Raw genomic sequence first — 12,403 nt, 5'->3', positions numbered from 1 at the left:
AAGCTGTGTATAATTGGAACCTGTTTTGTACATTTTAATGGTGTTTTCTGAGCAATTTGAGCAATCTGGCACTTTGCTGTTTATGAGCAAGTTCGGCGAGGTTAGGAGCAGAGTGTATGGCCTGGAGGCCTGGAAACCAGGTGTGAGCCCATGATCAACTCCATAACTTCTTCTCGACAATTGAGGTGTCAAGCAGGTTTGAAGTCGGCAAAGACGACAGCCGGAGACGGGTGGGTGTTCAGTGCCGTCTACATGGATTTGATCGGTCTCACTAGCTCCTGTCGGAGGAAAGTGCAGGAATTTTGGGATCCATATTGCAAGGATTGATTGGTGAGGCTTGTGGCTGTGGACTCATTTTGGGGGACTTTAAAGTTCATTTTACATGTTTTACTGGATCCTGGTTGCTGTTTGATGGGGTGATCAACCGACTGGGCACTTTAGTGATTAGTACCAACTTTTCTCTTGTTTTAAATTCCAACTTGATGAATAACTTAAATTTTAAATCCCTAGCCATAATGATTTAATCTGATTTGATACCTCTGGGTGCAGTATTGCTCCAGTAACCTACCCACATTGCTATCACATCTCACATCTTAAGATCTGATCAATAATCACTTCAGATTTCAGATAGCTGGAGGACAAGTGGTCAAACCAGGTTTAATATAGCTGTTTACTTTTTTCTGAGTGGTGGCTCCCAAAAAATATTTCCAGTCTAGAAGTTTCATCTTGCGAAGCGGCCATTGTTGGAGTGGACTGAGTCAGAGTGGGACGGCTTTAGCTCAGCAGGCAGAGGCAAGGGTAGGTTCCGGTAAGAAGTTGTTGTTTTTTCTCATTCAATTTCTTTTTTAACTGGTAAGTTTAGAGAGAATGCCAGGCAGGATGTTGGAATGCTCCTCATGCAGGAGGTGGGAAGTCAGGGAGACCTCCAGTGTCCCTGACAACACCTGCAAGAAGTGCATCCAGCTGCAGCTCCTAACAAACCACGTTAGGAAACTGGAGCAGGAGCTGGATGACCTCCGGATCATTCGGGATAGTAGTTACAGGGAAGTAGCTACACCAAAGGAGCATGGCACAGGTAATTGGGTTACCATTAGGCGAGGGGAGGGGAAAGGACAGGCAGAGCAGGGATCCCTTGTGGCCATTCCCCTCAACAACAAGCATACCGATTTGGATACTGTTGGGGTGGAGGGAGGGGGAGGTAATGACTTACTTGGGACAAGCTGCAGCAGCCAGGTCTCTGGCACGGAGTCTGGTTCTGCAGTGCAGAAGGGAGGGAGGAAGAAGAGGAGAGCAGTAGTGATAGGGGACTCCATAGTCAGGGGTACAGACAGGAGATTCTATGGTCGTGACAGAGACTCCCGGATGGTTTGTTGCCTCCCGGGTGCCAGGGTCAGGGATGTCTCTCATCGTGTGCACAGCATTCTGAAGTGGGAGGGTGAGCAGCCAGATGTCATGGTACACATCGGTACCAATGACGTAGGAAGAAAGAGTGAGGAGGTTCTGAAGAATGAGTATAGAGCAGGGGTGGGCAAACTTTTTGACTTGTGGGCCACAAAGGGTTCTAAAATTTGACAGGGGGGCCAGACCAGGAGCAGATGGACGGATTGTTTTGGTAATACACCTCATAAGAGAAAATAAAATATCATGGGATATGTAGAAAACATGTGCTTTAATTTCAATTGAAAATGAACAAATGCATTACAACAAAATATCTGTCTTTGAAGTCCCATGGTATTTACCTATTTATTGAAATGACTTTTAAAACACTGAAAATTAAATGAATAAAATACAGCTTTTTTAATAATAACAGTTATTATTTTAAAGCACTGAAAATTCTGTTATCCTTCAAGATATTATCATCATCACTCTCCTCCTGACTGTCTTTATTTCAAAAACGGTAGGAGATGCAGGTCTACTTGTCCTGCTCCTTCTTATTCAATTGTCCCGTGCCAAAACTCAACAACAACCCGCACAATGACAAAACAGTGAGAGCGCGCCAGTATGCGGAGCGCGTTATTTGATCTGGAGCGCATTTTTTTATTTTGAGAACGTACGTACACCTGCGCACTACTCATGTCCATCACTTAACAGAAATGACATGTAACATGTAAGACTTATTGAAAAAAATATTTTCAAATGCATTTTTTACATAACACAACGAAGAAACTTATTTTTAATTTCAGTGGGAACAGTGTTGTTGGTCTCCCTTTTTAGCCAGCGCATCGAAGTCTGGATTTAGTTTTGTTGTGGCGATTCTCAGGATGGATCTGAGGTGTTGGTCAGTTAACTTGGATCTGTGGCTGGCTTTGTTGATGTTCATGACGCTGAACGCCTGTTCACACAAATAGGTCGAGCCGAACAAAGAGTAAAGCGCAAATGTGGAGTAACACGCTGCACCTCAACAAAGGTCAATGTGTAGCGGTGTGCTACATGCAGCGCTAAAATTACGACAATGAGTCGGTAACTGCAGTCGAAGAAAAAAACTTTATTCGAAATCCCCAGCCTCACTTTTGAGCCTCCCTCAACCTGCCCCCCGTGGCGCAGAGGCTCCAAAGCTCTGTGCTCGCAAATCCCCGCAGGCTATCTCCCTTAGCCGGAACGTTGGCTAATTGTGAGCCGGTTCGGATGTGCCAGGAAATGGGTCGCCACAAATGTATATACAGTGTGTCATCTATTGGGAAAACACCAGAATTGCGGGGAAAAAACGTTAACAAGGTTTATTAATATAATTTCATCAAGTTCTGCGGGCCGGATTAAAAAGCTTAACGGGCCGCATATGGCCCGCGGGCCGTAGTTTGCCCATGCCTGGTATAGAGAGCTTGGTAGGAAGTTAAAAAGCAGGACCTCGAGGGTAACAAGCTCAGGGTTGCTACCTCTGCCACATGCCAGTGAGGGTAAGTGTAGGATGCTCTGGAGGATGACGACGTGGCTGAAGAACTGGTGTAGGGGGCAGGGTTTCAGATTTTTGGATCATTGGGACCTCTTCTGGGGCAGGTGGGACCTGTACAAGAGAGATGGGTTACACCTGAACTACCCGGGGACCAATATCCTTGCAGGGAGGTTTGCTAGAGCTATTGGGGAGGGTTTAAACTAGATTTGCAGGAGGATGGGAACCAGAGTGCCAGAGCATATAGTGGAGCGGGGGTGAAAATAAATGATGTTAAAAGTTCGTGCAAAGTCAGAAACAGAATGGTTGTGTGTGGTGGTAATAATCTTCTGAGGTATGTCTATTTCAATGCAAGGGGTATTGTGGGGAAGGCAGACGAGCTGAGGGCATGGATTGACACATGGAATTATGACATTACAGCCATTAGTGAAACTTGGCTATAGGAGGGGCATGACTGGCAACTTCATGTTCCAGGGTTCCGATGTTTCAGACGTGATAGAGGTAGAGGGAAGAAGGGTAGGGGGCTGGCATTGCTTGTCAGGGAAAATGTTACAGCAGTGCTCAGGCAGGACAGATTAGAGAGCTTGTCTACCAAGGCCATATGGGTGGAGCTGAGAAACAGGAAAGGTATGACCACATTAATGGGGTTGTATTATAGACCACCCAATAGTCAGCGAGAATTGGAGGAGCAAATCTGCAGAGAAATAGCAGATAACTGCCGGAAACAAAGTTGTGATGTAGAGGATTTTAGTATTCCATATATTGATTGGGAATCCCATACTGTTAAAGGTCTAGACAGGTTAGAGTTTGTAAAATGTGTTCAGGAAACTTTTCTAAATCTATATAATATACATATACAGGTACCAACTAGAGAGGATGAAATATTAGATCTCCTATTAGGAAAAAGTTAGGACAAGTGACGGAAGTGTGTGTAGGGGACCATTTTGGGTCTAGTGATCATAACGCTATTAGTTTCAACTTGGTCATGGATAAAGATCGATCTGGTCCTCAGGTTGAGGTACTAAACTGGAAAAAGGCCAAATTTGAAGAAATGAGAACGGATCTAAAAAGCATGGATTGGGACAGGTTGTTCTCTGGCAAAGATATGATTGGTAAGTGGGAGGCCTTCAAAGGAGAAATTTTGAGAGTGCAGAGTTTGTACGTCCCTGTCAGGATTAAAGGCAAAATGAATTAAGAATAGGGAACAAACACGAGGAAATCTGCAGATGCTGGAAATTCAAACAACACACACAAAATGCTGGTGTCAAACTGTCGATGTTTCGGGCCGAGACCCTTTGTCAGGACGTCAACAGTGCTTCTTCCTATAGATGCTGTCTGGCCTGCTGTGTTCCACCAGCATTTTGTGTGTGTTGTAAGAATAGGGAACCTTGGTTTTCAAGGGACATTGGAAATCTGATAAAGAAGAAGAGAGAGATGTATGACAGGCATAGGCAACAAGGAGCAAATAAGGTGCTTGAGAAGTACAAAAAGAGCAAGAAAATACTTTAAAAAGAAATCAGGAGGGCTAAAAGAAGACATGAGGTTGCTTTGGCAGTCAGGGTGAAGGATAATCCTAAGAGCTTCTACAGGTATATTAAGAGCAAAAGGATAGTAAGGGATAAAATTGGTCCTCTTGAAGATCAGATTTTTCGGCTATGTATGGAACCAAAACAAATGGGGGAGATCTTAAATGGGTTTTTTACATCTGTATTTACTAAGGGAACTGGCAAGGAGTCTATGGAAATAAGGCAAACAAGTGGTGAGATCGTGGAACCTATACAGATTGAAGAGGAGGAGGTGCTTGCTGTCTTGAGGCAAATCAGAGTAGATAAATCCCCAGGACCTGATGGAGTATTCTCGTGGACCTTGAAGGAGACTACAGCTGAAATTGCAGGGGCCCTGGCAGATATATTTAAAATGTCGGTATCCACGGGTGAGGTGCCAGAGGATTGGAGGATAGCTCATGTTGTTCTGTTGTTTAAAAAAGGCTCTAAATCCAGGAAATTATAGGCCGGTAAATTTGACGTTAGTAGTAGGTAAATTATTGGCAGGAATACTAAGAGATAGGATCTACAAGTATTTGGATATACAGGGACTTATTGGGGAGAGTCAACATGGCTTTGTGCGTGGTAGGTCATGTTTAACCAATCTATTAGTTTTTCGAGGAGGTTACCAGGAAAGTGGATGAAGGGAAGGCAGTAGATATGTTGTCTACATGGACTTCAGTCAGGCCTTCGACAAGGTCCCGCATGGGAGTTTAGTTAGGAAGATTTAGTCGCTAGGTATACATGGTGAGGTAGTAAATTGGATTAGATGTTGACTCAATGGGAGAAGCCAGAGAGTGGTAGTGGAGGGTTGTTTCTCTGAGTGGAGGCCTGTGACTAGTGTTGTGCCACAGGGATCAGTGCTGGGTCCATTGTTATTTGTCATCTATATCAATGATCTGGATGATAACGTGGTAAATTGGATCAGCAAATTTGCTGATGATACAAAGATTGGAGGTGTAGTTGACAATGAGGAAGGTTTTCCAAGCTTGCAGGGGGATTTGGACCAGCTGGAAAAATGGGCTGACAAATGGTAGATGGAGTTTAATGTAGACAAGTGTGAGGTATTGCACTTTGGAAGGAAAAACCAAGGTAGAACATACAAGGTAAATGGTAGGACACTGAGGAGTGCAGTAGAACAGAGAGATCTGGGAGTACAGATACATAATTCCCTAAAAGTGGCACCACAGGTCGATAGGGTCATAAAGACAGCTTTTGGCACATTGGCTTTCACAAGTATTGAGTATAAGAGTTGAAATGTTACAGTGAGGTTGTATATGACATCGGTGAGGCCGAATTTGGAGTATTGACCGAATTCTGGTCACCGAATTACAGGAAGGATATTAATAAGGTTGAAAGAGTGCAGAGAAGGTTTACAAGGATGTTGCCGAGACTTGAGAAACTGAGTTACAGAGAACGGTTGAATAGGTTAGGACTTTATTCCCTGGAGCATAGAAGAATGAGGGGAGATTTGATAGAGGTGTATAAAATTATGATGGGTATAGATAGAGTGAATGCAAGCAAGCTTTTTTCCACTGAGGCTAGGGGAGAAAAAAAACAGAGGACATGGGTTTAGGGTGAAAAGGGAAAAGTTTAAGGGGAACATTAGGGGGAGCTTCTTCACACAGAGAGTAGTGGGAGTGTGGAATAAGCTGCCAGTTAAAGTAGTGAATGTAGGCTCACTTTTAACATTTAAGAAAAACTTGGTCAGGTACGTGGATGAGAAGGGTATGGAGGGATGTGGGCCAGGTGCAGGTTAGTGGGACTAAGCAGAAAAATGGTTCGGCACAGCCAATAAGGGCTGTTTCTGTGCTGTAATGTTCTATGGTTCAAAGGACTTATTGCAGATCTTCATTATTAGTTGGAAGTAGAGGCACCTTGCAGAGGGAACAGGTTGGCAAAGGATTTTTTGTTTTGCAGACCCGTATGTGCAATCAGTACAAGTGTCTTTTGTATTTCAGTGAAAAACTGACTTGGAGCTTGGCTTCCAAACGTGTGCATTTGCAAGTAATGTCTCCATAATGCAGCCTGATGACTAAGGCTTAAAGTAGCCTTGACTTTGGAGTGAAAGTGACATAATCTCCATTGCAGACACACCACGGAAAGTACAAGGACAGCACCAATCACTACAGACCTATGTGACCTCAAGGAAAATTCAACCCTTGAATTTTATGCTTGCTCAAACTGAACAGCTAAATTTAGCATGGTTGCCACCCACAGATCTCAAAGTTTGAAATTACATCATCAATTTACTGTTAATGAATCTTTTTTAAAGTGAAATTTACCTTGTAATTTCAATCTTCAAAAAGCAGAAAAATATGACAGCACACTGAGACAGTTAGAAAAGACAGGCAGATGATAGGGCAAAATTACTGTCAGTGAGACAAGTTAAAATGTAACAGGGACAAAATTGAAAAGGGTGATGAATATAGGACTGAAGGTCTTATATTTGAATGCACGCAATATACGGAATAAGGTAGATGATCTTGTGGCGCAGTTAGAGATTTGCAGGTATGACATGGACATCACAGAGTCATGGTGGAAAGAAGATCATAGTTGGATGCAGGTTCAAGTGCTTTCCCATCGTATATGACAAATAAAGTCTTTTTGGGCTTCCGGTACAGGTATCAATTTTAACCGACATTTCAATGACAAACTTGGCCATCTTCATCAGGGATGATCCCTGGGCATGTCTAGTCCGGTGGTATTTATACCCCCGTTGTCCATCCCTCCTGATTGGTTAGGGACATCAGGTCCTGATGAAGGGTCTCGGCCTGAAACATCGAATGTACTCTTTTCCATAGATGCTGCCTGGCCTGCTGAGTCCTTCCGGCATTTTGTGTTTGTTGCCGCTGAAATATTTCTACCATTTTCTGTTTTTATTTCAACTTTTTAATACATTTATAACTATTGATAATGGAATAGAAAAGACGTATATCCAAACTCATTAATGATGCAAAGATGTTCAGGCTCATAGATGAAGTATTAAATTGCAGAAAGATATGTACAGATTAAGTGATTGGGAAACTTTTGGAAATCAATCTGATCAATCTGTAACCTTACTGCTTACAGGTCTGATTCATTTTTTGGACTCTCCCAAGAGATTTTTTTCTGCTTTTTTTCCCCGAATTGGAAAATTTGCTGTTGGTCTAGAGTGGATGATCTCATATTGGTCAATATGAAATCATAGAGACAATATGCCATCATCCAAGTCTAGACCAACAGAATAGTTTCCAAATAGAAAAAAAAAGCTCCAGAGAGTCCAAAAAATAAAACAGACCTTTAGGCAGTAAAGTTAAGAAATATTTCTATAGACACTGCTACCTGATGCTAAATCCATGAGTAGTTTTGAATGACTATTAACTTCAGATTCAAAAAGATATTAAAAAATGTTAAGTAAAATATATAAACATCAGAGAAATACATCACAGGTGATCATAACTGTAAGGGATATTCAATGTAATTAGCATTGTAAATAACTCACTTCCCTGCTATCGTATTCTATAAAACAGCTAATTAAAGATAGTAATGTATTTACCTTTTAACCATGTACCTTTAAAATTTTGTGGGCATTCCATAGAAGGCCCTTTTGTTCATTGAAATCACATGGCTAACTACCTTACAGTTGCAACAATACCAATCAATTAGTGCTTCCAGTCACAGAATCAAGTTTGGATCTATTTTGCCACTCCGTCTTCTTTTTAATCAATTTGGCACTGCCATGTTAAAATTTGCATGGTCTGCATTAAACACACTGGCCTTCCTTATCACATGTCCAAGAACTCAGTTAATCTAGTGTTATGAATGTACCACAGCTCTGAGGGGCCGAAGGGTACGGGGTAGCCCCCTCCTTTGTGAGGATCGCAAGATCACTATTGAGTCCGTTCAGGAGACCCAGGAAATGAGAGAAAGACATGCAGAATTCACAAAGATTGGAATGTGGCCTGGCCTCCGAGAAGGCGAACCCATTGATACCGGCTACTGTCTCTTGGAGACGGACTTGTGTATTGCATCCTCTACGGTGCATCGAAGCCCCAGGCAATGAACCGAGGGGGAGGTTGGTGGAGAGATTGCATCATCTCAACCTGATTGACATCTGAGACCCTGTGAGTCAGGATAAAAGAGGGTCTGTGGGAACAGCCCCTCAGACACACCAGAAGAAACGCTAGCAATCCTGTAATAGCGGAAGCTGGTGGGGGAGGCCACGTGCGTTCGGTTCCATTTGCCCCGGAACCGGTGTCCTTTACCACGGAAGAACGGCTTTTAGCTAACAACAGGGAAACCAACTCCCAACGACTCTCGAAGGATTGACATCATAAAAGGACTGGGCAAGTTTTAACCCGTCTTTCTCTCAAACCAAAACGCTGCAGCTTGAACGAACTAACAGTGACTTTCCATCGGACAATACATTATCCCCTAGACAACGATAGAGCTATTTCTTATTGATTATTATTATTATACCCGCGCTTTTAGATTTAGTATTGACGACGTATATTATCTGTATGTTTGCATTGATATTCTTTAGTGTATTTTTATCAATAAATATTGTTAAAATAGTACCATCAGACTTCAACGGATCTCTCTATCTTTGCTGGTAAGTGACCCAGTTACGGGGTACGTAACACTAGTCAGAGAAATTCTTTCCTTTAACAAAGACACGGTAAGTGCCTTTAATTAACCTGCGTCTTTTTAGATAAATGTCTATCTATGCTTTCAAATTGATTCTAAAAAGTTGAAATAATTACCCAGTGGACCTCATCCCTTACATCATGACTTGCATGTATGAATCTCAGCCGTGCCTGCAACCAGCATGACATATGCATGTGCACAAGTATTTCAGTTCACCAAGCTTCATATTTCACTGAAAAATATATTGTTTCTTCTTCAATGGCTATCTTTGCCATTTCCTACTTTGTGACTTAATGTGATTAAGTTTGTCGATTCAAGTTTGTGAAGACATGGAGGAACTCAGCAGAAGAATAAAGAGTCAACGTTACGGGGTGAGACCATTCATCAGAATGCCAACTCTTTATTCCTCTCCATAGATGCTGCCTGACCTGCTGAGTTTCTCCTGTATTTTGGGTGTGTTACTCTGGATTTCCTATCTACAGAATCTCTTGTGTTTAAGTACCAAGATACTGTATCACCAGTTTGGAGCACATATCCAGACATTGATTTAAACTTCATCCACACATCATATTCCACAGAAATCTCTCCTAAGAGAGAGAAAAAAAATCTTGGCTTTGGGAGCAATAACAAAAATCACATGATATAACACTTACCAAAATGTGTAGGAGATGTATGAAGCTGAGATACTAGTAGCACATGGGGTTCCTGAATCTTCCTTGAAGCAACAAGAGGCCCAGCCACCATCGACTTACATATGAATGGTGCTACAGACAAAGGAAGATATAGGTATTCAAATTAATTTCAATAGAAAATGTGAAATACAAAACATCCTTAAGATTCACTTAACCCATTACCAATCCTCTGTGAATAGTTATAAAATGATGCTTGGAAAACCTTTGTTTTGTGCAATGATTATCCTATAAGGTAAAGCCTAACAGCACGAATGGCTGCAATGCATTTGGTGATCCCTGTCTCAAAGGCTAACATCAGAATCCCCTTCAAAAGGGCCTGATGGTATACCTGGCAGAGTACTGAAAATCTGGGCCAACCAACTGACTGGAGTACTCAAGGCCATCTTCAACCTCTCACTGCTTCCTGGGATCATACTGGAATCCCAAGAAGAGCAGGGTCAGCTCCCTAAACAAATATCATCCACTGCAATGAAGTACTTTGAGAGGATGGTCATGGCTAGAATCAATTGCTTGAGCAAGGACCTGGACCGCTGCAATTTGACACCTACTGTAATAGGTCGACAGTGGACCCAATCTCACTGGCTTTGGAGCATCTGGACAATAGCAATACATAGGTCAGGCTACTGTTTATCAATTAGAGCTTGGTGTTCAACACCATCATCCATCCTCTCATTACTAATCAATAAGCTTCAAAGCCTTGTCCTCTGTACTTCCTTCTTCAACTGGATCCATGACTTCCTCATCAGGAGACAGTTGCTGGGAAATGATAATACCTCAAGGATATGTGCTTAGCCCATTGCTCTCCTCTCTCTACACTCAAGACTATGGCTCGACAGAGCTCAAAAACCCCAAGATTGCCAATGATAATATTGTTGCTGGCAGAATCTCAGATGGTGATGAGGAAGCATACAGAAGCGAGAGGGAGCAGTTGGTTAAGTGGTGTTGCAACAACAACCTCACACTCAATGTCAGCAAGACCAAGGGATTGATTGTGGACTTCAAGAAGCAAAAGTCAAGAGAACAGACACCAGCACTCATCAAGGGGTCAGAAGTGGGAAGGGTGAGAAGCTTCAAGTTCCTGGGTGCCAACAGCTCTTAAGGTCTACCCTGGAACCAACATACTGATGCAATGCAATAACAAAGAAGGCATGCCAGGAGCTCTACTTCATTAGGAGTCTGAGGAGACTTAGTATGTCACCAAAGGTCCTTGCATATTTCATCAGATGTACCATAAAGAGCATTCTGACTGGTTGCATCACAGCCTGGCACGGAGCTTCCAATGCACAGAATGTAAGAAGCTGCAGAGGGTTGTAGATTTAGCCAGCTCTATCACAAGCACAACTCTCCCTGTCATTAAAGACATCTTCAAGAGATGATACCTCAAGAAGGCAACTAGATGGTGTAGGTCATCCATCATTGAAGACCTACATCATGCCCTCATTGCTGTACTACCATGGTACAAGAGCCTAAATTCATGTTATATGTACTTCTGGTTACTCCATTTTTTTAATTGTTATTTTATATGATTTTGATTGGGGTGGACTGGCACTGCAGCCTGCAGTCAACAAACAACACAGCGCTAAATTGAACGGAATTGAACTAAACCAAACATTCCTGGACTGCTTCATGGACTCTGTGGTTTGATGTTTAATATTGTGTGTGTTTTTGCTGTTTGTGTGATCGGTTCTTTTTTTGTGTGTGTTGTGTGTTTGATGTTTTTCTTTGAATGGGTTCCATGGTATTTCTTTGTTTTGTGGCTGTCTGTGGGAAGATGAATCTCAGGGTTGTACACTACATACATACATTGATAATAAATGTATTTTGAATCTTTGAATCAACATTTTAAGAACAGCTTCTTCCAATTCACCATCAGATTTCTGAACAGTATTGGAACACTCTCAGTATTCATCTTTTGCACAAGTTTTTTTTTGTAAGTTAAAGTAATTTTGTCATGCACTGCACTGCAAAAAACTTCATATTATGTCAGTGAGAAGATGGCATCGCAGGATCTGGAAGATTGCATTTACCCACAACGTGCTGCTTTTCTACACTGGGAACACCTGCTTACACGATCCATGGGAGGCTAATTTATCACACCGCTGCTACCTCAGATGTGGCACTGGAGGTGAGGGAGAAGGGCCGGTGTCCTGGTGAGGTTGAGCTAATCGGCCGCCACTCCCTAGCACACTCCTGGCCAATGTTCAGTCCCTGGACAACAAGCTGTGTGAACTGATTCTGATTGGTCTAGGTGATGTTACAATGACATCCGATGCAAGCTCAAGGAAAGACTCCCTATCTTTCTTTTAGGTATGATGTAGTTTTTCGGAATTAATATCAAATTCTATAGCATGTTCTTTCTTCCAAGGCTCTTGCATACTCTTTCACCAACCTGTCATCCGTTTCCTCTAAGTACATCAACACATCCCAGTATGACAGAACCTGCACCAAATTACAGAGCCATATCACCTTATTCCACCTGCCAAACATCTTCACTCTATCAGAAAAGTTTCACTGGCTTCACCATCATTTTGAACCAGCCTGCAGGAACTTATTGCTCCTTCTACAGGTGCTGCCTTACCTGCTTAGTTTTCCGAGTAATTTTTCATTTTTAATCACGTTGGCAAGGTTTTTCTTATCCTATCCATTCAAGT

The 12,403-nt window shown here is 42.3% G+C and overlaps 1 protein-coding gene across 1 annotated transcript in view; it reads right to left on the bottom strand.

Moving 5' to 3' along the window:
- Positions 1 to 12,403, bottom strand: part of sdhdb (succinate dehydrogenase complex, subunit D, integral membrane protein b) — a 31,469-nt gene that overhangs the window by 12,057 nt on the left and 7,009 nt on the right. Inside the window, exon 2 of the mRNA XM_059956938.1 lies at positions 9,714 to 9,824. Within this exon, the coding sequence (XP_059812921.1) occupies positions 9,714 to 9,824 (111 nt within the window). The remainder of the gene's footprint in view (positions 1 to 9,713; positions 9,825 to 12,403) is intronic.

The sequence above is a fragment of the Hypanus sabinus genome, chromosome X2 (genome assembly GCF_030144855.1).
Source record: "Hypanus sabinus isolate sHypSab1 chromosome X2, sHypSab1.hap1, whole genome shotgun sequence".
NCBI classification, from domain to species: domain Eukaryota; kingdom Metazoa; phylum Chordata; class Chondrichthyes; order Myliobatiformes; family Dasyatidae; genus Hypanus; species Hypanus sabinus.
Note: the sequence above shows the minus strand (reverse complement) of the source record. Positions and strands in the feature narration are given on the sequence as shown.